The 26,084-nt window shown below is 51.6% G+C and overlaps 4 protein-coding genes across 8 annotated transcripts; 2 read left to right on the top strand and 2 right to left on the bottom strand.

The window, feature by feature from the left end:
• Positions 1-11: 11 nt before the first annotated feature.
• Positions 12-6,213, bottom strand: STK19 (serine/threonine kinase 19). Of its 2 annotated transcripts, XM_058733419.1 has the most exons (7): positions 6,003-6,172; positions 5,736-5,872; positions 2,514-2,609; positions 1,751-1,890; positions 846-943; positions 591-738; positions 12-445 (listed from the first exon to the last, which is right to left on the bottom strand). In XM_058733419.1, the coding sequence occupies exons 1-7, from the start codon at positions 6,100-6,102 to the stop codon at positions 400-402; spliced, it is 765 nt and encodes a 254-aa protein (XP_058589402.1). In that variant the 5' UTR covers positions 6,103-6,172; the 3' UTR covers positions 12-399. The 2 variants fall into 2 exon arrangements, with proteins under 2 accessions (XP_058589402.1, XP_058589401.1); XM_058733418.1 differs by lacking the exon at positions 2,514-2,609 and having other exon boundaries at positions 6,003-6,213.
• A 55-nt stretch (positions 6,214-6,268) lies between these two features.
• DXO (decapping exoribonuclease) lies at positions 6,269-8,641 on the top strand. Of its 4 annotated transcripts, none has more exons than XM_058733416.1 (7): positions 6,269-6,388; positions 6,776-7,144; positions 7,315-7,550; positions 7,639-7,858; positions 7,976-8,111; positions 8,253-8,347; positions 8,430-8,641. In XM_058733416.1, the coding sequence occupies exons 2-7, from the start codon at positions 6,789-6,791 to the stop codon at positions 8,578-8,580; spliced, it is 1,194 nt and encodes a 397-aa protein (XP_058589399.1). In that variant the 5' UTR covers positions 6,269-6,388; positions 6,776-6,788; the 3' UTR covers positions 8,581-8,641. The 4 variants fall into 4 exon arrangements, with proteins under 4 accessions (XP_058589399.1, XP_058589395.1, XP_058589398.1 ...); XM_058733412.1 differs by having other exon boundaries at positions 6,319-6,528; XM_058733415.1 differs by lacking the exon at positions 6,269-6,388 and adding an exon at positions 6,423-6,556.
• A 57-nt stretch (positions 8,642-8,698) lies between these two features.
• SKIC2 (SKI2 subunit of superkiller complex) lies at positions 8,699-20,004 on the bottom strand. Its single transcript, XM_058733403.1, has 28 exons — positions 19,895-20,004; positions 19,714-19,817; positions 18,990-19,099; positions 18,773-18,890; positions 18,571-18,685; positions 18,376-18,450; positions 18,041-18,094; positions 17,751-17,941; positions 17,444-17,572; positions 17,074-17,219; positions 16,356-16,502; positions 16,140-16,224; positions 15,844-15,950; positions 15,132-15,278; positions 14,958-15,054; positions 14,555-14,767; positions 14,362-14,472; positions 12,388-12,618; positions 11,551-11,688; positions 11,247-11,384; positions 10,998-11,102; positions 10,510-10,657; positions 10,288-10,414; positions 9,927-10,137; positions 9,661-9,771; positions 9,363-9,581; positions 9,029-9,169; positions 8,699-8,940 (listed from the first exon to the last, which is right to left on the bottom strand). The coding sequence occupies exons 1-28, from the start codon at positions 19,914-19,916 to the stop codon at positions 8,740-8,742; spliced, it is 3,741 nt and encodes a 1,246-aa protein (XP_058589386.1). The 5' UTR covers positions 19,917-20,004; the 3' UTR covers positions 8,699-8,739.
• Positions 20,005-20,047: 43 nt separating this feature from the next.
• NELFE (negative elongation factor complex member E) lies at positions 20,048-26,083 on the top strand. Its single transcript, XM_058733417.1, has 11 exons — positions 20,048-20,216; positions 20,658-20,740; positions 22,164-22,233; positions 22,337-22,482; positions 22,972-23,046; positions 23,169-23,206; positions 23,394-23,713; positions 23,833-23,977; positions 24,132-24,186; positions 24,434-24,536; positions 25,772-26,083. The coding sequence occupies exons 2-11, from the start codon at positions 20,666-20,668 to the stop codon at positions 25,867-25,869; spliced, it is 1,125 nt and encodes a 374-aa protein (XP_058589400.1). The 5' UTR covers positions 20,048-20,216; positions 20,658-20,665; the 3' UTR covers positions 25,870-26,083.
• Position 26,084: the final 1 nt, after the last annotated feature.

Here is a 26,084-nt window from a genome sequence, read left to right as displayed (position 1 = left end):
CATCCAAGAAATAGCACAGGCAGAGAAGTACTTTATTTGCAATGTTAACCCAACATGTAAGAAAAGAGAACTCTGCCCTCCCTTATCAGCCTCCCCAGAAATTCCATTTTCCTATCCCAAGAGAGTAACAGCAATACTTTGCTGCATAAAAGGCAACAGCCATGGCCTTGGCATGGTTTCTGGCTCCACTTCCACAGAAGGGCAGAGAACCATTGCCCAAACCCCACCACTGGGTCAGAGCCCAGGTAAATAGCAGCAGTCACATCTGACCCTTTGTGCAGATGCAAACTGAACACCCATCCTGGCTCCCAAGGTGACCCTGTCTCAGGCACCACTGGACAGTACTCCTGGATCCCTCTCATCCCACTCCAGGGAGGTATGCAATGATGAGCAGAATCCTCATGTCTCTGGCAGGCGGAGGAGAGTTCCAGAAGTGGTGGAGACACTGTAAAAGAAAAGACAGGGCTGGAACAAGATACTCAGGCCAACAGTCTGGGGAAAACTCAGAACTTGGTCTGGGCTAGTCCCAGAAGGGAATCCGACCTTGGGCCATTGCTCTGTCATCTACCAGAAGCTGGGGGTAGACTCACCAGTCTACCAGCTGGGCCCCAATGAGATCATGCACGTGGTAGGTGAGGCCAAGTCGCACCGCTGCAGGCGCCCGCCGGCCCAAGAGCTCTGATAGGAGTAGCTCCCTGTACTTGGCCTTCCGGACCATGCCGAGGACAGCCTGGCGCCCTGGAGAAGTGGCAGAGGAGAGGGGAAAGGTGAGTAAGGCTTGGGCCCTGAGGAGCCACTGAAAGCTGTTCTTGAGGGACTGAGGGCTTGAGCTGCGAATGGAATACCTTTAACAAAATATTTGATGAATCTCCCAGCTCCAGGCACAGCTAGCCACCAACTCCCAGCATCTCGGACAGTGAGGACTCCAGCATTCACCAGCTGCCTAAGAAGGGTGGGAAGCCAGGAGGAGGCCTCAGCTATGAAAACCATCTCCCTGCCCACTGATGTTTGGACACTAAGTCTCCACAAAAACGTGGGCAACCCTGCAAGGGGACTAGGTAACAAAAGCCCACTCTGGAGTGCTCCTCTGCCCACACCCTGCTGTTCAGTGCCCCGTGCCCTTGCCTCCACTCCCCTTACCTGGATTGCCCCCCGACTTTCTTCTCCTGTATTACTTGTTCACTAAAGCAGCTTCTCCTCGCAGAAGCCCTCCTTGACCACATGCCCTGACACACTCTCAGTCCAACCCCTGGGGAGAAATGAGGGCCTTTCTTCTGTGCTCCTGCCCCTGCCTACACATGCCTCAACACGGCTCCATCTTACTAAAAGGTTTATAAAATGCTTTCACATGTACCATGGGTTGCAAAATAGGGAGCCTGAGCCAGATAAGGCCCCCTGAAATGGTATTTTTACTTCACCCTTGCCCGGTCATTGTTTTTTAATGTGAAAGCTTTAGGGGCATCTAAGCTCCTACCATTTCTTCATTCTCTTAGTTTCAGCAAGATCCACAATAGGCATTTATGGTGCCTGCCAGGCCTCTAAATTCATTGGATTAGCCACCCAGATTGCCTGAATTTTAGTTCAAGGCCCCAGTAGGATAGGCCTCCTCTCTTGGGGGAGTACAAATTTAGGGCATTATACTAAAAATAAGACTCCTTTTTTTGGTAGGTGCACCAGAAGGAAAAGGATGGGATCAGAGGGAGGCAGAGAAATGTCAGATGCCTGATTCTGTTGATGCCCCAAGTCTCACGTGATCTCTGGGTCCCTGAAGCCGAAGGTCTGTGTCATTTGGTCCTGCTGGAAGCTAAGATCCCCACAGGCTGGAAGCACTGAAGCCAGAAACTTCTGCACTGCCCCAGCATATGGTCGGCCATCACAGGCCTTGAGGACCTGGAACCAGAGATGGGAGATGTGGTGTGGCTCCACCCTCGGCCACGGACCTCCACCTCCAGGACATTACTCTTCCTGTTTTCTCTTTCGCTCGTGTCTTTCTTTTTTTTTTTTTTTTTTTTTTTTTATTTATTTAAAAAAAAAATTTTTTTTTTTTCAACGTTTTTTATTTTTATTTTTGGGACAGAGAGAGAGACAGAGCATGAATGGGGGAGGGGCAGAGAGAGAGGGAGACACAGAATCGGAAACAGGCTCCAGGCTCCGAGCCATCAGCCCAGAGCCTGATGCGGGGCTCGAACTCACGGACCGCGAGATCGTGACCTGGCTGAAGTCGGACGCTTAACCGACTGCGCCACCCAGGCGCCCCTCGCTTGTGTCTTTCTACTTCTCATACTTTTCCTCCTTTTCCTCTCCTTCATATTACCAGAACCCTGTGCCCTCTCTGTGAGATGTGGAGTAGAATTGTCTCTTTTTCTTTTTATTTCCACTCTCCAATTTCCCTGCCTACCCCCCACACCCATCTCTCTCTCTCTCTCTCCCTCTCCCTCTCTCTCTCTCTCTCTCTCTCACACACACACACACACACACACACACACACACACACACAAAACAGTTACACGCACTCTGGTCCTGTAGTCCTCAGTGAAGATAATTCCATGAGCGTCCAAGTCAAAGCCTAGCTGGATGATTCTGATCTCCCCCTGCTCTTGAAGCTCCTTCTGTCTCCAGAGAGATAGGAGTAAAAAGAAGGGTATCAGGGTAAGATACGCTGCTATACTCTGGGCACTTTTGGGTGGGGAGATTTTATTGCCAATACTGGGGAGTTTTTCTCTAAGCAAAGGACAAAGTGTGGGGAGAGAATCAGGTAGATTATTAAATAGTCTTTTCAAATCAGTTACCCACCTTCCCATCCACCCACCTCATCCGTTGCCTATCAAACAATCAATATATATTTTCTAAGACCAATCATATGCCAGACACTAAAATAAAATAGTGATTAAGACATAGGCCCTGTCTTCAAGGAATTAACAGTCTAGATGTGGGGTGAGGGAAGGTGGGAAAGTAGGGAAAATATTTGAAGAGACAATAGCAAACCCATAATCGCATAAGTATATTAATCTACCTTTCATAAACTCATAAACAGACAAAATAATCAGTACAGAAATAACTTTCATTAATACCTTCAGTTACTAAGAAATTGATAATTAAAGAAAACATATTCTCTTCAAATATACATAGAATATTTAGCAAAACTGACCACATAGCACAAGGCAAGTCTCAATAAAACTCAAATGACTGAAATCATACTGTGTATGTTCTCTGGCCACAATACCATTTGTGTCAGAAATCAGTAACAACGAGGTAATATGAAAATGCTTCAAATTAAGACATACATTTATAATTAACTCTTGGTCAAAGAAAAAAATCACAAAAGAAGTTAAAACATATTTTAAGCTGAATAATAACTAAAATATGTGCCCAAACTATATACATCTGCATGTACTTAAGATAAACTACAACCTGACAAGCATATACTAGAAAGGAGGAGACGATGAAACTAATGGGGGGAAAAAAAGTAAAATAAACCAACAGTAGAGGGGACACATTCATAAAATAGAATGCATATGAGAGAGTAACAAAGCTAAACATTAATTCATTGAAAGATTAAAACTGATAAGCCACGGGTGAGACTGATCAAGAAAATGGGGGAAGGAACTAGAAAAAGCACAGATAGTCAATAAAAAGAATGAGAAAAGGGTAATCACTACACATCCAATAGACAATAAAATGAACTTTACACCAATAAATTTGAAAATTCAGATGATAAATTAACAAATTCCTATAAACATAAAACTTTTTCCCTAGAACAGAAAAAACAGGACATATTTATAAAATAGAAATCTATGAAATTTACTGTAGCTATGTGAAACTGAGAAGAATCTCAAAAGTATTCATCTAATAAGATATAAATACATACATACAATAGGATTTTGTTTAGATCAAGATCCAAAATGAATAAAACTGAGCTATGTTGTTTACAGGTAAACACATAGGTGGTATATAGAAAATCCAAGGAACAATTATCACATCAGTCAGGATCACAGTTACCTCCCAGGGACAAAAGTCATGTTGACTGGAGAGTGATGTATGTGGATACTGGCTGTGTTCTGTAGTCTGCCCTGGGTGGTAGTTAAATGGGTATCTGCTTTATAAACATTCTGTAAAGTGTGTGTGTGTGTGTGTGTGTGTTTATATTTTCCTTTGTGCAATTTTTAAAGCTTTTTTTAAAATTTAGGCTAACATCAGTAAACTAAAAAGAACAAATACTCTATAAGGAGTGGTTCCATCTAACTCACTTCCTCATGAAACTGGAGCTAGTCTCCATCTTCCTTTTCTTTCCTCTTTTCCTCCTGACAGGTTGCCATTAATTTTCCGCCTGCTAAACCAATGGACAGACTTTGGATATTATTTTACTTGATCTCTTTACCAACCATTGCCTTAAACCACAGGTTCTAACACTGCCAACTACTCCACCTCCTTGAAAAATCTATTTGCTTTCTCAATAGGCCTATTCCTGGGTTCCTCCTACCTCTAGCAATTCCTTCTCAGCCTCTTCCACAGACTCCTCTTCCTCTGCTTTCCCCTTACATCACTAAGAATCACATGGGACAGTAATTCAAAAATGTAGGTTCCCAGGTCCTACCTCAAGAGATTTTAATCGGTTAGCCTTAGGTGAGTCCCAAGAACTTGTATTTTTGAATAAGCAGCCCAGTTAATTTTTTTTTTTTTTTTAATAGTAGGTGATTCTGATACAGGTAAAACTCAGGATGTACTTTGAGAAACACTGCCTTAAATGCGGTTATCTCTCAGCTTTATAGATTTGGCCCTTTCACTCTACACTTGAGGTCCTTAACCTTGGACTCCAGAGGATCTGTGAAAAACCGCACATATACCTTGTATGTATGGGGCATATATGCATTTTTCTAGAGAGAAAGAGCCATAGCTTTCATTATCTTTTAAAGTTTATAAAAAGGTTAAAAGTTACCCCTCTACTCACTCTTCCTACCCAATCTCACCCACATCCACAGACTGAACCACTGCTCACATCTCAATGACTTCAATTCTACAGCACTGGCCCAGAATTCCCTCCAGTCCCTCATATCCAACACACTTGCCTTTGGATGTTCCCCATGCACCTCCAACTCGTACAAAATCAAACATGTCATCTGCCCCAACAACTCAGCGTCCTCCTACTCTGTTCACTCACCACTCATGTCTGTCATCGAGAAAACCTGAGTTATCCCTGACTCCTCTTCCCACTGTCCACATCCCTCACCTCCACCCATCCTCGCCCTCCCTACTACACTTCCCTAATTTAGAACTTCACCAGTTCTCTGCCGCATTGTCTTCCGAGCCCATCTCCCTGCCTCATCTCACTCCCCCCAATCCACACAACACCCGTTCCTTCTGCTGGTCAACATTCTCTCCTAGCTCCTCGCCTTCGGTGTAAGGCAGAAACAACACTGATGCACCAGGTCTGCGGCAATCTGACGTCTGCCTGCATTCCCAGCGCTGTAAAGCTCCAACTATGCCCGGTGACTCAGTTTCCCCAAGAGATTAGTTCTTCCACTTCCACGATGTGGCATGCTCTCTACTGCCGGCGGGTCTTTTAACAGGGTCTGTGGCATTTTCCTAGGCCCCGTAGTGCCCGGCCTGGGGAGACCTGACGCCTGCAGAACCGCAGAGCGGCTGGCTGACCGCCCGGGTGTCTGAGTGATGGGGGCCCTCGGGAGCGCGCTCGAGGCAGGGAAGCGGCTTCCGTCCGTCGCTCCGACGCCCCTCACCAGCTGCCGGTCGGCCGCCGTCCGGTCGGGCACGAGGCTGTACACCTGGCTCCTCAGCGCGATGGGCGGCAGCGCGTCCTCGAACAGGCCGCGCGGGAACAGCTGCACCAGCTCGGCGACGGCCGCGCGCGCGGACCCTAGGCGGAGAGACCCGGTCACCGTGACGGGAAGGGGGGCGGGGGGCGCGGCGCTCCCGTCAAGCGAGCCGGCGGGCAAGGCGGCTCCCAGCAGGGCCCTTCCGCCTCGGCACAGGGTTGCCACGCCTACCTGACTCGCCCCTGAGGGGGTCCGCCTCAGCCTGCCCCTGTTCCCGCCGCCTCTTCAGCCCAAAGGAGTCCGGGACCAGACGATGTCTCTTCCGGCTCATATCCCGGGGTCTCAGGTTGCCAGGGAAGAGATCGGTGTTGAGGGAAGAGGACGCGAAGACGCAGTCTTCCGGCGCAGAGCAGTGACGTCGGGCTCCCTGGAGACCGGTCGGCCGGGTGGAAGGACTACGTGGGACGAGGAAGGTGTCAACTCGCCGTCTCGGCCCAGCCAGGAGGAGGGCCGCCGCACGCCTGCTCGGATTGGCTTCCTCCGCTGGCACTCCGGGACGGGAACGCGTAGGCGGCGCGGCGGGCTGCGGGCGGCCGGGTCGTGGTCCGCCTCCCCGGGTAAAGTGCACCTCCTGCCCGCCCCCGAGGGGTCTGCCCGTCCCTGTCGCCGAATGATTGCGTCTAGGAATGCGGAAACCACCCTTGCATACCTCCCCGACTTCTGGACTCACCTGCCGTGACGTCTTAGCTCCACAGAGGTAGAGGTCGAGGTTGGCGGGCTCTGAGGTAACCAGATCCTCGATCTGAAGCCCAGGCAGCCTTCCTCAGCTGAGTTTGGAGCATCTGGAGGTGGGGGTGTAAGCCAAGGGAAAAGGTGGGATGTGCACCTAGCCTTGGTTCTGTTTCAGGACCAGAGCCTGGCCATCCGGAGGCCAGCTTAGTCCTGAACCAGAGTCCCCCTTTTCCGGGCCTCCTTTGTAAAAGGGTAACTTCCCAACCCCCCAGTTCTCAGGACCTCATGGATCGCAGAGGGACCAAGAGAAGAGGGGAAAACATAGAGGAAGCTGAGCCTCGGAACAAACTCCCCGGCCCAGCACCCTCAATGCCCACAGACCCCGCCCTGTACTCTGGGCCCTTCCCTTTCTACCGGCGCCCTTCTGAACTGGGCTGCTTCTCCCTGGATGCACAACGCCAGTACCATGGAGATGCTCAAGCCTTGCGCTACTACAGCCCACCCCCTACCAATGGTCAAGGCCCCAACTTTGACCTCAGAGACGGATACCCTGATCGATACCAGCCCAGGGACGAGGAGATCCGAGAGGGGCTGGATCACCTGCTACGTTGGCTCCTGGATCACCGAGGCCAGCTGGAGGGGTGAGCAAAGCATAGCACACAAGTAGATCTAGAGACCTGCACCTACCCTCTAAAATTAGGAGAGTGAAAACTGGAGTTCAGTCTTTGGAAAGAATTTAGGATATTCTTTGGGGAAGTCATCTGAGTTAATCCTTGTGTCAGACCTTCAGCTTCTAACTCCTCCCTCTCAGGGGTCCAGGCTGGCTGGCAGGGGCCATAGTGACATGGCGAGGGCACCTGACAAAATTGCTGACGACACCGTATGAGCGGCAGGAGGGCTGGCAGCTGGCGGCCTCCCGCTTCCAGGGGACACTGTACCTGAGTGAGGTAGAGACGCCGGCAGCTCGGGCCCAGAGGCTTGCCCGGCCACCCCTCCTCCGAGAGCTTATGTACATGGGGTACAAGTTTGAGCAATACATGTGCGCAGGTGAGAGTTGCCCCTGCTCTGTAGCCCCCTCCCCCTTCCCCAGAGACTGAAAGCCCCCACCCCTGTTGCTGCTTCTCTCCTTGTGCAGACAAACCTGGAAGCTCCCCGGACCCCTCTGGGGAGGTTAACACCAATGTGGCCTTCTGCTCTGTGCTACGCAGCCGCCTGGGAAACCACCCTCTGCTCTTCTCAGGGGAGGTAGACTGTATAGACCCTCAGGCCCCATCCACACAGCCCCCCACCTGCTATGTGGAGCTCAAGACCTCCAAAGAGATGCACAGCCCTGGTCAATGGAGGAGCTTCTACAGGTTCAGGATGGGGGTGGGCAGGGTGAGAACCTAGAACAGACAGCTGGAAATTGGACTTGGGGGAAGAGGCTGGACGGTGGAGGAAGGGTCCTACTGACCCCTTGCCTTTCCTGACAGACACAAGCTTCTGAAATGGTGGGCTCAGTCATTCCTTCTGGGCATCCCAAATGTCATTGCTGGCTTCCGTAACCCAGAGGGTTTCATCTGTTCCCTCAAGACCTTTCCTACTATGGAGATGTTCGAGTATGTCAGGGTAAGGCAGTGGTGTTACAGCTCCCACCTATACCCCCACACCAAGACCACAGGTCCAGTGTCCCGGGTCACAGTCCACCTTGCCCCTTCTCTGGCCTCACCTTCACTGCCTGTGTTCTGCCTCCTCCTCGGCCCTCTGCAGAATGACCGTGATGGCTGGAATCCCTCCGTGTGCATGAACTTCTGTGCCGCCTTCCTTAGCTTTGCCCAGAACACAGTTGTCCAGGACGACCCCAGGTGAGGCATTCATCTGTCCCTGCCCTCCGGGTCCTAGAAGTTTGCCTCCAGTCCTCAACTTGTGACTCCATGTGCCCCCTAGGCTCGTCTATCTCTTCTCCTGGGAGCCTGGCAGCCCAGTCACAGTGTCGAAACATCAAGATGCACCCTATGCCTTCCTGCCCACGTGGTACGTGGAAGCCGTGACACAAGACCTCCCATCGCCCCCCAAGACGCTTTCCCCCAAGAACTGAGACTTCAGAGGGGCTGGTCCTGTCTCCGTGTGCACAGATAAAAGCCTATTTCTAGGTGGTTCTTCCTGCTGTGTTTTTTGCGCCGAGTTGTCCCTGCCCAACAGTTGAAGTACACACAGGTGGTTTGCTGTTTTATTACTACATTTTTACACAGGCCACTCACTGAGTGTATAGGCTGGCCGCAAAGACGATGTCCCTCCGCAGCAAAGTAGCTGCCGTCTCCATCTTGGCACCTAGCACAGGTTCTCCTACCAGGCGGGCCGCCCCCCTCAGCGAGCGACACATCTCGGCCAAGCGCTGGATGCAACGGACCACCAGGCCCTCGGGAGTCCCCGACAGCCCTGCCAACTCAGAGAAGGGCTGTGGGGGAAGCAGGGTAAGGACTGAATGTGTTAGACCTGGGTAGCCTCTCCCCTAGCCAGCCATCCACAAAGCCCCAGTTACTCACCATGCCCCGGGCCCACTCGTACACCACCTCCACCAGCCCAAAATTCAGCTCCCCGACAAATTCCTCCACAGTCTGGTTCAGGCCACAGGCCACCTGGACCTCACCAATCCGCTTGGCCACAGCCCGGACACGTTCCACTCCCTGCAGATGGCCAAGGAGAGGCTCAGACCCTGCCTTCCTTCTTTAGGAGTGCGGAGCCCCAGATCAAGGAAGAAGCCATTCCAGCTCTTTGAGGCACTTAACAGGGCTGGAGGGTTCACCTGGGGAATACTTGGGGGTGGAGATTGGGAATGCCACAGCCAAGGGAGAAGAAAGTGGGGTGGGTGTCCCATACCTGTTTGAGGGTGCTTGGGAGCTGCTCCCCAGGGTCCCCAGGGCTCTGGCAGACCAGGCCAGAGAGCAGGGCTGCAATCTCTTCTGGCCGCAGGGCACTCAGAGCGTTGTCAAACATGAGCTCAGTGAGAAGCAGCTCGTGACTGCTCATGGCACAAGCCACCCGCCCTGCCAGCTTCACGGTGCCCGCCTCGTCTACATAACCCAGGGTTCGGAGCACCTGAAGAAAGATGGTAGGTGTTGGGAGCCTGTTCTCTTCTCTGTCACTAGCCCCCTGCCCCTACCCCTGCCCCTCCCACCTCTACTCGCTGGTGATACTCTGGGAGCAGCAACAGTGACTGATCTGACAGCAGGAAACGTAGTCGCTCCATCTCCTTCTGTATCTGCATTCGCTCCTGCAGCTTCAGGTACTGCAGAAAGCCAGCAGCAGAAGCATGTTAGCCTTCCCCTTGCCCCAAGGCAGGAAGGCACTGAGGACAAGGGCAGAGATGGGGTGGCTGGTCTAGAGGAGAACAGAAGGGAAAATTCCCCCTCTGAGCTTGGGAGCTGGCATGCAGGACTCTACCTGGGCAGAGAAACGGGGACTGTGCACACACTGAGCCTCCCAGATCAGCTCCTCCAGCTTCCGGGCCCGGAGCCCTCCCTCAACCACTGACACATCCTTGAGCTGCAGGTCATTGACAGGGTCAAGGGTAGGGGGTCCCGCTGGGTAGGCCTGAGCCAAACGCAGCAGTTCCTGGACAGCAGTGGTCACAGCCGCAATGGGAGGATCCTTCCTGAGGAAGGAGCAAGGTCTTAAGACCTAGGGCAGAGTGTTCCTTTCCAGAGAAGCCTTCTCTGGCTGGGGAGACACCCCAACCACCCCTCCCTACACCCCATTACACGGTCCCCTCCCCAGGAAAAGGATCTCCCCAGCCATCTCTGACTTGAATTTTGGTTGCTGCCTCTTGCTGAAGTCCTCCAAGATCTTCTCCCCATTCACCCGGAGCACCTTGGTGGTGATGGCAGCCATGTCTCCTGGCTGGAGCTTGGCCACTGTGTGGTCACAGGGCCCTGTGAAAAGGGAAGAGCAGGGTCAACCCTTGCCGTGGACCCAAACATCCTGCCTACGCTGCTGTCAGGAACCCGGACATCTGCCCCATGCTCACCTTCAGGCAGGAACAGCTTGAATCCCACAAGGTCATCTGGGTAGGGCACATCTGGGGTGGCTGGTGCCCTCTCCTGTGGGTCCTCAGACACAGGCTTATCACACAAGATCAGGGTTGTAAACACCCTGCTGGTGGAATTTGAGGAGACCTAGGGTAGGTGGGGAGGCCAGGCCAGGGCAATGTGAGGAGTGGACATCAAAGATAGAGACCAGGTCCCCACCCTCAGGCAGGGACCACAGAACAACTGCAGAGCCCATCAGTATGGACTGGTAGCCAAGTCAATCTGAACAGTCTTCAGGGGTGGGAGGGAGGAGGGTAGTGGGGGCAGGGAGGACAAGGAGGTAGGCATGAAGTGGTGGCAATGGGAGAGAAAGGAGGGCAGGAGGGGAAAATGAGTGCACTGCTATGACTACAATTGCTCCCACCAAGTAAGGAAGGTGGGAGATAGGGCTCCCTCCCTCTGGGGTCTAAATTTCCATTGCCCTCACCTGCAGGATAACACCCAATGTGTTATGATACTCCTGATTCTTCACAACCACCACCCTTCCTGCTGAGAGAGATTTCAGCCCATTCACAGACTCCATGATGCGTCGCTGAAGAGTGGGGACATGCACAAAAGGGATAATGAAGGAAGCATCACAGGGACACTGAGAATAGGTTGGGACTAGGTTCAGGAGCACCCAGTGTGTGGCATTCTCTTCCTCCCTTCCTCCATCACCCCCACAACACTCATTCACCTGGATCAGGCTCCGGGTCTCTGTCAGTTCCTCCCCCCAGCTGTAATACTCAGGCAGGTCAACCAGTTGGCCAGTCGTATCAGGTTCCTCTAAGGTCCCTAGTCTCTTGGTCAGTTCAGCTAGAGCCTGTTCATGGGCCTGGGTGGAAGTGTGGCAAGGTATGAAAGGAGAGTCTCCAGGCCCAGGACGCCACGTTCCCCACCTTCACCCCACCTTCTAGGTGGTCTCTAGATATCCACCTCTCAGCCTGGCTTCCCTTGTCCTAACATGCTGCCGGGTATACTGGTCATCCCAACCTCCTCACCTTGCTGTCCTTGCGGGATGGAAACTCGGAGAAGCTCCTCTTCATCATGTCTTCCACCCTGAGGGCGTCCACCCGCAGCAGGTTCAGGATCATGGTGTATGTGAGGCGGAACTGAGATTGCAGCTGCGATGGCTTTCCCTGGGCCACATCAGAGAAGCAGTGAGATTGGCGTGGGACCTGCTGCCACCCAGCCGGCCCTCTGGGGATCGGCTCTGCCCGTAGCAGATCTAGTCCCCATGCTGTGACCATGGGACCCTAGACAAACTGCTTACTCACCTCCTCTGCGAAATAAGGGAACAAAACTAAATAAATAGACCCTCAAAGGTTTTACCTAGTTCTGTCTTCACAATGACAAAAGACCACAAGGGGTGAGATTCAGTCTAATCCTTGGATTTGCTTGCTCTGACCTTGGTTTCTCCCAGGCAAAAGAAAAAAGTACAGTTGACCCTTGAACAATAGGGGTCTACCTACACGTGTATTTTTTTCAATAAATACTGCCCAGTTCTGTTAAGTATTTTCTCTCTCCTATAATTTTCTTCACAACGTTTTCTTATCGCTAGCTTTATTATAAGAATGCAGCAAATAACACATATACGAATAGGTGTTCATCATCTGTCTGTTATTGGTAAGGCTTCCAGCCAACAGTATAGGCTATTAGCAGTAAAGTTTTTCGGGAGGCAAAAGTTGTATGTGGATATCGTCAGTACCCCCTAACCCTACACTGTTCAAGGGTCAACCGTAGAAAGAACAGAGAGGGGAAGAGGGTTGGAAGAGAGAATCCAGCAGGTCCCCAGAGCTGGGGCCCTCCCAGCTCAGCCTCATACTGCCCTGACTCACCATCATCATACGGTGCAGGTCTGCCATCTCAGGCACACGGCCCTTGCAGAGCAGGATGACAGTGCCGGTGGGGTCCAGGCCCCTCCGGCCTGCCCGACCTGCCATCTGCACATACTCTCCAGGTAGCAGATCCCGGAAGGTGGAGCCATCGTGTTTCCGCATAGAGTCAAACACCACTGTTCGAGCAGGCATATTAACACCCATGGCAAAGGTCTCTGTGGCAAACAAGACCTGGGATGGGAGAAGATCAGTAAAGGGGCTACACACAGACACCCAGCCCTGGCCAAGTGTACCTTACTCTGTAGCCAAGGCTGAGTAGGCACCAGGCGTGGTCCCAGTTAACTCACAGGATCTCATTTAATAACTCTCAGAGCAAAACTATAGAGCAAGTACTATCATTTTCACTTTGTCTATCTGGCTACCTATTTCTTTTCTTATAACCCCCATATCCAAATCCCATCTCCCCACCGTCAAACATCCCAATGTATTTAGAGTATCTTTTTGTGTGAATGTATTCTTCCAGATTGTATCTTGTTTTGGGTGCATATAATTCATGACTTGTGTTAAAGGCCATTATACCCTAATTCAAAAAGATATACATACCCCTATGTTTATTTCAGCATTATTTACAATAGCTAAGATATGGAAGCAACCCAAGTATTCATCAATACGTGAATGGATAAGGAAGATGCAGTGTGTATGTTAGAGTATTATGTAACCATAAAAAAGGATGAGATCTTGCCATGTGTGACAACATGGACAGACAAATAGGGCAGAATGTATGCTAAGTGAAATAAGTCAGAGTGAAGAAGACAAATACCATATGATCTCACTCATGTGGAATCTAAAAAACAAAACAAATGAATAAAGAAACAAACAGCAGAATCAGACCTATAAATACAGAGAACAAACTGATGATTGCCAGAAAAAATGGACAAAATGGGTGAAGGAAAGTGGGAAATACAGTCTTCCAGTCAAGGAATGAGTAAGTCACAGGCATAAAAGGCACAGCATAAGGAATAAAGTCAATGATATCCTGGTAGCAGTGTATGGTGACAGACGGCAGCTACAACTGTGGTGAATACAGCATAAAACATAAACTTATGTTTATTTTATAAACAGACAATGAATTACCGTGTTGTACACCTGAAACTAATGACACATTGTGTGTCACCTACACTCTAAACAAAAATAATTAATTAATTAATTAATTAACTGATTTCTCCACATAGTGTTTTCAATGCCCATCCCCATTCCTGTGGTTATACCTAATCCATTGTTTCCAGCTCCTGCAGAGCACCGTGGCATGCATCCCATACAGTGACCTCCCTGCTCTCCCAGTGAAGGGTACCTTGGTACCGCTAGCACCCTACCACAAGATTACAGCCAACAAAGGAGAGTGGACATGTTCCCTCAGAGACTAGGGTGAGAACTTCTTCGCAGTATATATCCAGACATGGAATTTAGGGTCAAAGAGTACATTGTACATATTTTTGCCTCATGAATGCCAGGGTGCACTCCAGACAGGCTACACCTATATAAGAGTTCCCATAATCCTCTAGTCTCCTACATCTTTGGCAACACTTGGCCTTAGCCAGTTTCCTAAATTTTACCAGTCTAGTAGCTATAACGTCATCTCTCGTGACTATTCTAATTTGCATTTTTCTGATGACTAGTAACTTTTTGTATGCTTGCTAACTTTTCGGGTTTCCCTTCTGAATACCACCTGTGCCTATTCTGTGCATCTCCATTTTAAGATAGCAAAGCTAAAGTTCGGGACGGTTAAGTAATCTGCCTGGGGTCACACGGTGAGTAAGTAGAGAAGCCGGGATGCACACCCAGGCAATCTGGACCTAGAGCCCAAGCTCTTAACCACCGCACGGTCCTGTCTGAGCCCTGCCCCTCCACCCTCTGGGCAACCCGTAAGGGAACAACGAGTGCTCTGAAGAGTCCCTCTTCTACCAGTGTGCGTACCTTGACCAGGCCTCGACTGAAAAGCATCTCCACGATCTCCTTAAGAATGGGCAGGATGCCACTGTGGTGCACACCCAGGCCACGGTGCAGGAGCTCAGACATGTGCAGGACCTGCAGGGAGCCAAGGCCCATGATCAGGGATAGGGTGGTAAAGAATCCTATCCCCATCAGTCTTCAAGACCCCCATCCACACCTGGGGCAGCTGGCGGTCAGAGCCACGGAGGCGAGCAAGGCAGCGCTGCAGGAAGAGGTGAATTTCACTCTTCTCTGAACTTGTGGTGAGGTCCAGGGAGGTGAGGCTCGAGGCTTGCTCATCACAGCGACCCCGCGAGAAGGTGAACACGACCACAGGCAGCTGCGCACGGGTGCGGAGGGAGGCCAGGAGGGATAGGTACACACCGCGGTCCTGGGGAAGGGGGCAGAAAGCGGCAAAGGTTGAGTCCCTGAACCAGTCGGGGCCAAAGTGAGGAGAGGGGAGGTAAAGCAGTATCAAGTCAGATGGTACTCAAAGCTCAAGTCCAAACCTCTAGGGAACGAGGGAAGAATGGATAGAGGAGAAACGGGGGGCAGCAGGCACAAACCCTACCGGTTCTCACCTGTGCAGGCCCCCCCTGATGCGTGGGCTGTTTGGCCCCAAAGGTCTGGGCATGTTTGCTCATCCGCTCCTTCTTGGCCTCCACAGCTGCATAGTACCTGGGGCACAGGGAGGGTCACTGATCACAGTCACACCCGGCGGACTCAGCCCTGACTCTGCCCCATCGCCAGCTTACCCCTTTGTATGGAAGGCACCTCGGGAGTCCAGCAACAGAAAGAGCTCCCCCTGGGTCTTGGGGCTGTTCCCCGTGAAGAGATAATGCTCCAGGGGTACGGGACGGGCAACAGTGCTGATCACATAGATCTGGCGCCGTTTCAGTCGCCTAAATGGATAGAAATGAGCAGGTCAGTGGCAAGAGTGCGAGAAGTAACCCACATCCCCACCACCTTCCCCCTCCAGCTTCACCCAGTCTTTTTTTTTTTTAGTTTTTTTTTAATGTTTGTTTATTTTTGAGAGAGAGAGTGAGACAGAGCATGAGCAGGGGAGGGCCAGAGACAGAGGGAGACACAGAATCTGAAGCAGGCTCCAGGCTCTGAGCTGTCAGCACAGAGCCCGACATGGGGATCAACCCACAAACCATGAGATTATGATCTGAGCCAAAGTCAGACGCTTAACCGACCGAACCACCCAAGCACCCCAAGCTTCACCCAGTTTTTTCTGAGAGCCAGACTGGAAGGTGGCCCCATCATCCCATCTCCCAAGACACAAAACGATCTGGGTCCAAGTGGGGTCCTGCAGTTGCCTGAGTCAGACACGTGCCCCAGCCCCAACCCTCCCTCCTCTCCACCCCCAAGACACTCTCCTTGCTGTGGCAGTCTTCACCCCCACCCCTAACCAAGGAATGCTGCAGCCCCCTTCATCCAAGCATCCCAGGGCACGCATCTCACCCGATCCAGTCAGCGAACTCAAGGGCATTGGGGACGGTAGCACTCAGAAGGATGATGGAGACATGGTCAGGGAGCATGATAAGCACTTCCTCCCACACAACCCCACGCTGGGCAGAGAGAGAAGACCGGTCACTGTCAGCTCAGAGGGGACTGCCCTTCTGCCCCTGGGGAAGCGCCCAGGGTTACATTTGAGGGCAAAGAAGGCAGTTAAGGTCCGCAAAGGTGTGTGCACCAGGATGTGCGATCTAGACCCACAGGAGAGAACTACTGGGGTGTGGGGCCCCCAGGCCTCTTACCTCAGCATCGTTGATGTAGTGAACCTCATCAAAGATGACCCACTCTAGGTCCCGGATGACATCTGAACCGCTGTACAGCATGGAGCTGGGGAGAAGAGGCCAAAGGCTGATTCCCCAGTGACTCCTGTCTCCACCCTGTTCTCAGTCAACATGCTGTCCAGAGCAGCCTCACCTTCCTGACCAAAAATCCACCCGTGTTAAGTGCCTATCTCTCACCGAAGGATCTCTGTTGTCATAATGAGGCAGGAGGCCTCCGGGTGCAGCTGTACGTCCCCAGTGAGCAGCCCCACATCTCCAAAAGTGTTTCGAAAGTCTCGGAACTTCTGGTTACTCAGGGCCTTGATGGGCGAAGTGTAGATGGTGCTGGGAAGAGGGCATGAAGTCAGCACCACCTCCTGGTCAGCACTGCCCTTCCACCCCAAGCCCCCACAGAAGCATGCCAGAACCCAGGTGCCTCCCTTCTCCCCCTGAACTGGCCTCACATTCTCCTTCATGACACGACCCTGCAAAAACTCTTCCTAAGCTGACCCAGGTCTCCTTTTTTTTTAATTTTAAACCTTTATTTATTTATATTTCAGAGAGACAGAGTGCGAACAGGGGAGGGACAGAGAGAGAGAGAGAGAGGGAGACAGAGAATCCCAAACAGGCTCTGCACTGTCAGCCCGATGTGGGGCTCAAACCCACAAACCATGAGATCATGACCTGAGCCCAAGTTGGATGCTCACCCAACTGAGCTATCCAGGCACCCCACGCAGGTCTTCTAACTGCTCTCCCCGCCACACCTTCCCACTCCACTCCTGGCCCTATCTCAGTCTTTCCCCAAACCTCCCATCTGAAGGATGAGGTAGCGGTGGGGAAGAGATGACACTTAGAAAGGGTGCAGAAGAACACAGGGCCAGCTGGTGAAGGAAGAGGCTGGGGAGGGGACCTATACCGTGTCATGTGTTTCTGGGCAAGGGCAATGGCATATTCAGCCACAACCGTCTTCCCCGCAGATGTGTGAGCTGCTACAAAGACAGAGTCATGCCGCTCCAAGTGCAAGATGGCCTGTTTCTGAAACACATCCGGCTCAAATGCCCACTGTGGGAGAGAGAAATAGATGGGGGCCAGGCCGGAAAAAGGAAAGGGGCCCTCCTGCCTCCAGTTCTAGGGGCATGCAAGGTGGCTCTGGCATGCCAGAGCGAAGCAAGGCTGGGAGTGAGGCCCAAGACTAAGCTAGAAGGCATCTGGCCTCGGTGGGGAGAGGAGATGAAGGGAGCAGCGGGGAGGAGGTAGGGGAACATGTGAGGACTGGGCCACACTACCTGGAAAGCGGGCTGGGGAATGAGGCGGTAGAAATCACCAACAGGGGATGTGACATCCACGGGAATAGCCCACTGCTCCTGAGGCAGGGGTTTGGGGGGCTCTGGGGGGGATTCAGCTGTGGATGCTTCCTGGAAAAGCCAGGGGTAGAGGTGATAAAGATACAGTCAGAGAGCTCTCTGTTACCACTCCTCCCCAAAGATGCTCCAGTTTTCCTCTTAGACCCAACCAAGCCAGCCACCCCACCCCCACCCCCAGCCCCCCAGTAAGGCCTCTTCTTTCCTGCCTCAACTGCCCAGAACCACCAACCTTCAACACTAGGTCCTCCAAGCTGCTTGCTCGGGCCAGGGAAGCACTGCAGGGGGGTGCTGAAACAGTGTCTCCTCTGGGAATTCCTGGCTGGCCCACTGCCTCACTGTCATCCTCATCACCCCCCCCCAAATCCAGAGGTTCCAGCAAACGGCTGAGGCTGAGCAAGCCGGGAGCTGGAGCCGGGTGATCTGAGGAGCAAAGGCAAAAAGTGAAACCTGGTCAGGTCCATCTCTGTTCCACTGGAGAAGGCCACCACTCCTACACTCCACCTCAAAACTAAAACTCACCCTTCGGTGCAAAGTCCACACCTTTCTTGAAGCCAGGTGGGACAGTAAGAAGATCTGAAAAACAAGGACAAAGAGAATCAGCATTAGTGCACAGTCATACAAGTCATACGATACCTAATGCTACAGGATGCCATTCACAGCAGAGACACTGAAAATGGGGTTCTTTGCCATCTTCCCAACAGATGACAGTAAAGACTATTATGACAAGGGTGCCTTTCCCTAATTTTCTCAAAGGCACAGAGGACTAACAGTGGCCCACTGATAGGCTTGGGCCCCTCTTCCTCAGGGCTGACTCACAGCCCTACTCCCAAGGGTCCATCCTGGCACCACTTCACCTTTCTCAAAGTCTATCTCTTCCTCAGCCTCCTCCCGAGTGCTCAGATCTGTTATGGTAGGCTCATCCATTCCACCTGGGGAGAGGGTAGACAAACAGGGATTCATGGGGTGGGGGTGATACAAGATGGGTGGGGAACCCTTTCCTGGAGACTGAGAGCACCCTCTCCTACCATCCCGTTTTCCACAAAAGTCACCTGGCCAGAAAGGGTATTGTGTTGGATTCCCCCACAGGGACTGGGAGACGGGCCCTGGGGGCCGGCGAAGAGACAAGGAGGTGGTGGCCGATAGGTTTGTATTCTCCAGCAGGACCTGAGGCAAGAGACCACAGCCCCAGTGAGGCTGAGCTTGCCTCGGACCCTTTCCCAACTCTGCTTCTTACGGCCCCTGACCTCTTACCTCTTTGTAGCCCAGTATCTGGCCTGTGGTCGGGTGTCTTTGGGCCTGAAGGTCTGAGGGGACTGGGGCCCCCAGTGTGGCCAGGAGGGACCAGGGATCCATCTTCCTCTGCCATTTTCTGCAGAAAATGAAAACACTTTTCAGGTCTTCTTTCTCTCCTCTCCCAGTTTCCTTCAGGGGCCTATCTCCCTAGTCCAGGCCCCTCCAGACCCCTCACCGGGCCGAGTGCTCCACACCATGCAGAGGCAACCAGGCTGGAGATGATAAAAACAACTGCTCTGTTTCCTGCTGCAGATCGGGGGCACAGGGAGGGAGGCCGTGGGGAAGCTGGTAAAGGACGAGACGAAAGGCATTAGGTAAGGAGAGAACAGAAGACATAGACAAAAAAGAAAGTGATGTGATTTGCATTGAAACCAGAAATGGTAGACATTCTAGACCGACTAGGACTGTCAAGCTGAAGCAATGTTTTCCATAGATTATCTTGCTTTACAGGGCAAACTACCTGCTACTGATTTACCTGGAGCAGTGATTACTAAAACAGTATGATACAACATGAAATACAATCATTCCACAATCTCTGGGGCTGCGCTTAAGAATTTGTATTTTTAAAAATCCCCCATCCCCACTAATTATGATGTACACTTAAATTTGAGAACCACTAGTTTTAGGAAAAGGGGGCCCAGGACTAAGGATGAGAGTCAGGGCCTCAAAGGCTAGCCACCAACAAAGTGCCCTGGTGCTTGGAGACAGGTGACTCCAAAAAGAAAAAACACATTTGGAAGCACAATCCACTGGGCTGGGGTCTGTCCAGCACAAGGCAGGCCCAGATGACAGGAATCCAGAGACAGGAGAATGAGGTTATGCTAGGGTCCAACAGTAAGGATGGTGGAGGAGGTTTTAAGCTCAAAGTGGGTCAAAGGTTAAGGTCAAAAGTCACTCACTGTGCTCTCTGGAGCCCCAGGCACATTCAGCAGCTCCCAGTGCCCTGTGCATCCCAGCTCCACAGGCCGAAGGGGCAGATCCAAGGGATCTGGAGGAGGCAGCACTACAGAGGGAAGGACAGAGGTCAAAGGTCAAGGGCCACCCCCTTAACACTCGTTCTTTCCACCCCCTCCCCCTCACCAAGTCGCTCCGTCTCCATCATCTTGGAGCCCAAGCAGCTGCAGGGCAGACCGGAAGTGCAACGAGAATCCTAGGGGTAAGCCCCCGCCCCAAAGCGGGCGGAAGTGGAGGCGACTTCCGTCACACACCCCCGCCGGGGTGGGGATGAGCGCTACCGAGAGGCTGACCTGAGCCGGGGAAGTGCCGGGCGGAAGTGTGTAGCCTTGAGCCGTCTTGGTTACCGCGTTCTCCACCCCTCGCGACGTCATCGCTCTGAGCCAGCTCTCCGTTGCCCGCGCGGGCGCCGCCCGAGACCGTGGGACCCCGGTTACCGCCCCCTCAGGTAAGGTGTTCTCCTTCTCACCCTTCGCCCCTTTTTAACGAGCTCCTTCTCTCTTCTTCCCCTTTTCGTTGCTCTGAGAGCGCTGCGGGGGTTCCACTGTCTCCTGTACCGTTTGGACCCCGCGGTTGCCATACTAACCCCAGCGGGGGTAGGGGGTGTCTGATGCCATCGTCTTGGCGACGGAAGGGGTGCTTCTCCCTTCCCGGGCCACTTGGTCCCTCAAGGCGCTGGTGGCCGTGATTCCTGGAGAGAAGAGGGAATGCTGGTTGAATCCGACGAGCGGGGGCTTGGATGGCAGCCTGGTTTAAGCAAGGGGTAGGGAGAGGCAAAAGACAGGAGTAGGTAGGCCTGGAAGGGTGCGGTTGGGTGCAGTGTGGACGGCGTGTGAACCCTGGGCGGTGACAGTGGAGAAAGATGTCTTGGGCCCTGCCCCTGAACCAGGAGCCACCATGTTGGTGATACCCCCCGGACTGAGCGAGGAGGAGGAGGCTCTGCAGAAGAAATTCAACAAACTCAAGAAAAAGGTGAGGGAGTGTGTGGGGGCGTGGCCCAACCTTTCACAGACTCTACACTCTTGAGAACACCTGGGGTGAGTGTGAGGGATGGGGGGTTCTTCCAGCTCATACCTGGAGACATACCTCCTCTCCGCGAAGCCTCACAAGGGGGCTCTTCCCAAGTCTTGATGTATGCCTTCTCTCTTTTCTGTGTATTCTGCCATCGAGTTGTCTAACTTTTCCATGGCTTTTAGTACCACCACAGGGGTGGTAATCTCCAGGTTTGTTTTTTCAATTCTATCCGAGCTCTTGCTGATAGCCTGCAGATTCCCAGTGTTGCAGCTAGCTATCATCTTTCTATCTATTCTAACTTAGTTCCTTTTCTTGATCTTCCATATAGGACTGACTATATTCAGTTTTCCCATGTGTTTGGAATCAAAATCTCCTCTCTGACATCTCCACTATTTGCATGGCCAAACGTTTGCCAAGTCTTCTTGATTCTTACTCTGAAGTAATGTCTTTTGTTTATTTTTTCCCGCGTATTCCGTAGATCAAGTTTTTGCTGACACTCACGTAGTCTGTTGTAATGGTTTCTCAAGAAGCTGCTCAGTGTGTTCTTGGACAGACTTCCTTCACTCTTATTAAAATGAACCACTGAAATCAAAAAAACTCTGTCTCTCTTTTTTCTCAAAACCTGTAAGTGGTTTCCCATTGTCTATACAACACAGCCTTACCTTGGCATCTCTTTCTAGTCAGATAGAACTATTCACTAGTCCCAAAACATGCATTCCCAAAGCCTTCTTATTTCCACATCTTTTTCAGTCTGTGTTCTTTGTCTAAAATGCCCTTTTCTTTCAATCTGTTTTGCGTAGTTTCTACCCAGGGTCCAGTTTAATAGTCATTTGGCATCAGATAATCTTATTTGCTCTCAGCTACAAGCAATTTGCGCCTCTTACGATCGCTCTTGATAATTGTGTCTAATGGTCTTATTTCTCAGACTGTAAACTTAAGGGGAGGAACAATGTCTCATACTCTTGCATACCCCTGTTACAAAGTAATGGCGTGTCCTCGTTAAATATGCAGGGAATGAATGGATGAAGCCCCCTGAGAAAGGCATGTAGGCTTGTGCTTACTTATAGCTCATATCTTAGGGTTCTGGTCCATGGTCAAATTCCTTTTCTTCCACTTCAAAAACTGAGGCTCGGGAAAGCCTCTGGATACAATGGTTTGGCTAGATTACGTATCACTGGTATTGTAAATGATCCAGTGAATCATGTGTGAGTGGTATTGCACTCATGAGTGCACTCATGTGTCAGTGCACCACTCCAGGGACACCATTTGCATTGTTTTCTGAGAAAGGCGTCCCTTGGAGTGAAGTGTCCAGGGACCTTGGGAGAGGACCTAGCCAGGGACTGGCCCTCACCAACCCCTCTCTTCTCGCTCTCATTCCCAGAAAAAGGCATTGTTGGCTCTGAAGAAGCAAAGTAGTAGCAGCACAGCCAGCCAAGGCGGTGTGAAACGCTGTGAGTGACGGGGGGAACTGGGGATAGACTGGAAATGGGCAACATGGCGCTGACCTCTCTCAGAGCATGGCCAAAATAATGCCTCCTTCCCTCACCACTCCAGCACTGTCAGAGCAGCCTGTGGTGGACACAGCCACGGCAACAGAGCAGGCAAAGCAGCTGGTGAAGTCAGGAGCCATCAGTGCCATCAAGGCCGAGACCAAGAACTCGGGCTTCAAACGTTCTCGAACCCTAGAGGGGAAGTTAAAGGTGAGCACAAGCAGAAGGATTGTTCAGGGGACCCTTGACTTCAGAGGGCGTCCTTCCAAGTTGGAGTGGAGGTAACATTTAGGGGGAAAGTAATGCCTATTCAGTTCTGGGAAAATTGTCGTACCAGTCCGAGTTTCAGGTTTCTTATCTGTAAAACGTGAAGACACTGACTGACTTCCAAATTCCGTATCTTATACGTTCTGTGGCACATATTCGAGCTCCTGAGTCTTGTTGTTCTGAGAAGTTGAACAGGTTGAAGATGTCAGCAGGTCCAAGAAATGTACAGATAAGCTAAATACTCTGTGTATATATTAGGTCACTTATGAAAAACACCACATAATCAAATAAGAAATGCGCAAAGGAATTAAAAGGGAGGATAAAAGGCCAGAGGAAAGCCAAGAAGAGGGTGAGGGAAGAGGAATCCCTTCTGTCCCATGGTTAGGCAGCCTTCTGCTCTCACATTGAAGTAGACCTCTACGACCTTCCCAGGACCCTGAGAAGGGGCCAGTCCCCACTTTCCAGCCGTTCCAGAGAAGCATATCTGCTGACGACGATCTGCAGGAGGTATGGTTCTCAACTCTCTGTCCCTGAGAGGTTGGGGAATGAGGAAAATGAGAGACCCACATATTTGGGGCCACATGCCATCAACTAGGACTCATCTTAACTGTCCTTGGTTTCTTTTGCAGTCATCCAGACGGCCCCAGAGGAAATCTCTGTATGAGAGGTTAGAGAGCTAGAGAGAGGACTGAGTCCCAATTGGGGGAGTAGGGGAGGTCAATTGCCTGGATCCTTGGGAGGTTTAGGGCTGGAGTGGAAGGAGCTGGGGCTGCAGAGGGAGTGTTGAGTCTCCACAGGGTCTGGGAAGATGAAGTAAAGGGCCCCTTTGATCCTCACTGTCTGCCTCCCCCCAGTTTTGTGTCTTCCAGTGATCGGCTTCGGGAACTAGGGCCAGATGGGGAAGAGGCAGAGGGCCCAGGGGCTGGTGACGGTCCTCCTCGAAGCTTTGACTGGGGCTATGAAGAACGTGGTGGTGCCCACTCCTCAGCCTCCCCTCCCCGAAGCCGCAGCCGGGACCACAGTCGTGAGCGGAACCGAGACAGAGACCGAGATCGGGAACGGGATCGAGACCGAGACAGAGACCGAGATCGGGAACGGGATCGAGACCGAGATCGGGACAGGGACCGCGATCGGGACAGGGACCGTGATCGAGAACGAGAGGGCCCGTTCCGCAGTGAGTGATCTGGGCTGGTAGAAAAAGTGAAAGGGTTTAGGCAGGTCCCACTAAAGTGGCCTCTTAAAGTGGAGCCTGAGATGGGTTGCACGTTGTGACTGTGACTCCTGACCCCACAGGGTCGGACTCGTTCCCTGAACGCAGGGCCCCTCGGAAGGGGAATACTCTCTATGTGTATGGAGAGGACATGACACCCACCCTCCTCCGTGGGGCCTTCTCTCCCTTTGGAAACATCATTGACCTCTCCATGGACCCACCCAGAAAGTAAGGATGGTAGTGGGACAAGATGATAAGTCCTGGGAGGACCTGGGTTTGAGGGAGAACACCAGCCTATCTCCGGTGGCCTATGAGCACTGGGTTTGGTTGGGTCCACAAGAGCCCATAGGCCCTCTACTGATCCTGTTTTCTCTCATCCTAGCTGTGCCTTCGTCACCTATGAAAAAATGGAATCAGCAGATCAGGCCGTTGCTGAGGTTGGGACTTCCCAGACCTGTTCTTCCCATCCCTACTGCCATCCTCACGTTTTCTCTTTAAAACACTGGGAGCCAGGAGGAAATTGTTTCCTCTTGATAGAGGAAGTCTTTTTCTATCCACACAAGAAATGTATTCTTAGATCCTTAGTCTGTTCCTAGGATGGCAACTCTTGGAAATTCTCCTTTTCTTTGTCTGTAATGTTCCCCCCCCCCCCCATCCTTTACCTCCACCCCTTTTCTTCCCCAGCTCAATGGGACCCAGGTGGAGTCCGTACAGCTCAAAGTCAGCATTGCCCGCAAACAGCCCATGCTGGATGCTGCCACTGGCAAGTCTGTCTGGGGCTCCCTTGGTAAGAATGGATTCTTCCTCTTTCATCCTCTTTCCCACAGCTCGCCTCCTCTCTTTGCTCCCCTGCATGTCCCAGGATTCCCTAGAGTTGATAGATGTCTGGATCTGTGTGGAGGCCATGGGAATGAGAATTGTCAGACTCTCTGTCAGTTAGAGATGGAAGAAGATTTCTTAGTGTGAAGGAGAGAGAAGGATTGAGAACAACTCCCGAAGCAGTAATAACTGGAACAGGGAAGAAAGTGGAAGTGAGTGAGGTTAGTGAGTGAGGTTAGTGAACATGACCGTGTTTATTTTGAGATGGAGTATAGTTGGCTTTATAAAATAAGCATTTGAAATTAGAGATCTGGAACTTGGGTGTGAAGTAAGGACTGAAAACATGGATCACAGTCCTCTGTATCACAGAGTGGCTGCGAAATGGTAGTAATCTCAGGGAAGGTTGAATTTGAAGAAAAAAATTACGCAGGCCTGGGCCTGGGGGATATTCAGGGAGCAGCATCAGAGGCCATTAAAACCAAAGAACACAAACTATGGAACCTGGGTAGTGATAGAAGTGTCAAGGTACAAAGATCCAAGAGAATGGAGGCTGGTGTGGGGTGAGTGACTGTAGTCCCAGAATGGCAGGGATAGAATCCTCCGAGATGAGATGCAAGAGGGACATGTTGATGTAGGGAGGAAAAAAAGAAGGGGAAGGAACAACCTGAGGCTTGAAGAATGTTTTAGGCCAAAGCCACACCCAGAATGAGCTCCCCTATTGAGGCTAGTAGCATTTCTTAGTGTGAATAGCCCACTATACCTGTTGGCTTTCCTGGCAAAGGAGTTAGGCAGAAAGGGGCGTTCAGAGCAAGAGTGGCCCTCCAAACTAAAAGAAGGAACAAGAAATGACTAACATGTCAACAAAGGGCTACAGAGATCTTCTAATTTTTAATATTTTGATGTAGTGGGTTAACATCATTCAGTTATCACAACGATTACCTTTGGGAGCTGTTCTAAGAACAAAACATTCCTTGCAGTATCTGCATGTGCCACATTAACAGCATGTGCTCCTTGCCATGGGGATGGGTTGGCCTAAGGGAGCCAAAGGGAGACAGGCCAGCCTGGCCACCAGAGGGCAGCATTGAAATTGGGCTTCCAAGGGCCAAAGGCAAGGAGTGAGCTGGTCAGACTCTGAGCCTCTGGCCTCACCAGTGCTCAGATGCAATGCTTCAGACCTTAACCAATCCTTTCCTCCCTCCCTAGCTGTCCAGAACAGCCCTAAGGGTTGCCACCGGGACAAGAGGACCCAGATTGTCTACAGTGATGATGTCTACAAGGAGAACCTTGTGGATGGCTTCTAGAGAATGGAGCTGGATTCCGTGTGCCTCATCTGCGCCAACACTGGTCTCAGTAAAACACTGAGGTGGAAGCTCACACATCTCCCTCAGCCTCTGGTTTTTCAGCACTTGGGATTGGGGTTGAGCCTTTAAAAACGGCTGTTAGATTTTATCTCAGTTGTAACACATGGCCAGTGCACGTTCCCCTCCCCCTTACCCCAAAAGGATCTTGAACACAG

This window comes from Neofelis nebulosa, chromosome 6, assembly GCF_028018385.1.
Source record: "Neofelis nebulosa isolate mNeoNeb1 chromosome 6, mNeoNeb1.pri, whole genome shotgun sequence".
NCBI classification, from domain to species: domain Eukaryota; kingdom Metazoa; phylum Chordata; class Mammalia; order Carnivora; family Felidae; genus Neofelis; species Neofelis nebulosa.
This window is presented reverse-complemented; position numbering and strand designations above follow the sequence as displayed.

What these genes read in the sequence shown, in the direction of transcription:
- STK19 (XM_058733419.1), bottom strand. Translation starts at nt 6,102, where the DNA reads ATGAGCCGGAAGAGACATCGTCTGGTCCCGGACTCCTTTGGGCTGAAG. An exon ending in CGGCGGCCGACCGGCAGCTG is followed by an intron (nt 2,610 to 5,735) that starts GTGAGGGGCGTC and finishes CTCTGGAGACAG; the next exon opens with AAGGAGCTTCAAGAGCAGGG. An exon ending in CATCAAATATTTTGTTAAAG is followed by an intron (nt 739 to 845) that starts GTATTCCATTCG and finishes CCACTTCTCCAG; the next exon opens with GGCGCCAGGCTGTCCTCGGC.
- DXO (XM_058733412.1), top strand. Translation starts at nt 6,458, where the DNA reads ATGCGGAAACCACCCTTGCATACCTCCCCGACTTCTGGACTCACCTGC. An exon ending in TGAGCAATACATGTGCGCAG is followed by an intron (nt 7,551 to 7,638) that starts GTGAGAGTTGCC and finishes CTCCTTGTGCAG; the next exon opens with ACAAACCTGGAAGCTCCCCG. An exon ending in CAATGGAGGAGCTTCTACAG is followed by an intron (nt 7,859 to 7,975) that starts GTTCAGGATGGG and finishes CTTTCCTGACAG; the next exon opens with ACACAAGCTTCTGAAATGGT.
- SKIC2 (XM_058733403.1), bottom strand. Translation starts at nt 19,916, where the DNA reads ATGATGGAGACGGAGCGACTTG. An exon ending in GATGGAGACGGAGCGACTTG is followed by an intron (nt 19,818 to 19,894) that starts GTGAGGGGGAGG and finishes TTCCCTCTGTAG; the next exon opens with TGCTGCCTCCTCCAGATCCC. An exon ending in AGACCCGGAGCCTGATCCAG is followed by an intron (nt 11,103 to 11,246) that starts GTGAATGAGTGT and finishes CCCACTCTTCAG; the next exon opens with CGACGCATCATGGAGTCTGT.
- NELFE (XM_058733417.1), top strand. Translation starts at nt 20,666, where the DNA reads ATGTTGGTGATACCCCCCGGACTGAGCGAGGAGGAGGAGGCTCTGCAG. An exon ending in CCAAGGCGGTGTGAAACGCT is followed by an intron (nt 22,234 to 22,336) that starts GTGAGTGACGGG and finishes TCACCACTCCAG; the next exon opens with CACTGTCAGAGCAGCCTGTG. An exon ending in CAGATCAGGCCGTTGCTGAG is followed by an intron (nt 24,187 to 24,433) that starts GTTGGGACTTCC and finishes TTTCTTCCCCAG; the next exon opens with CTCAATGGGACCCAGGTGGA.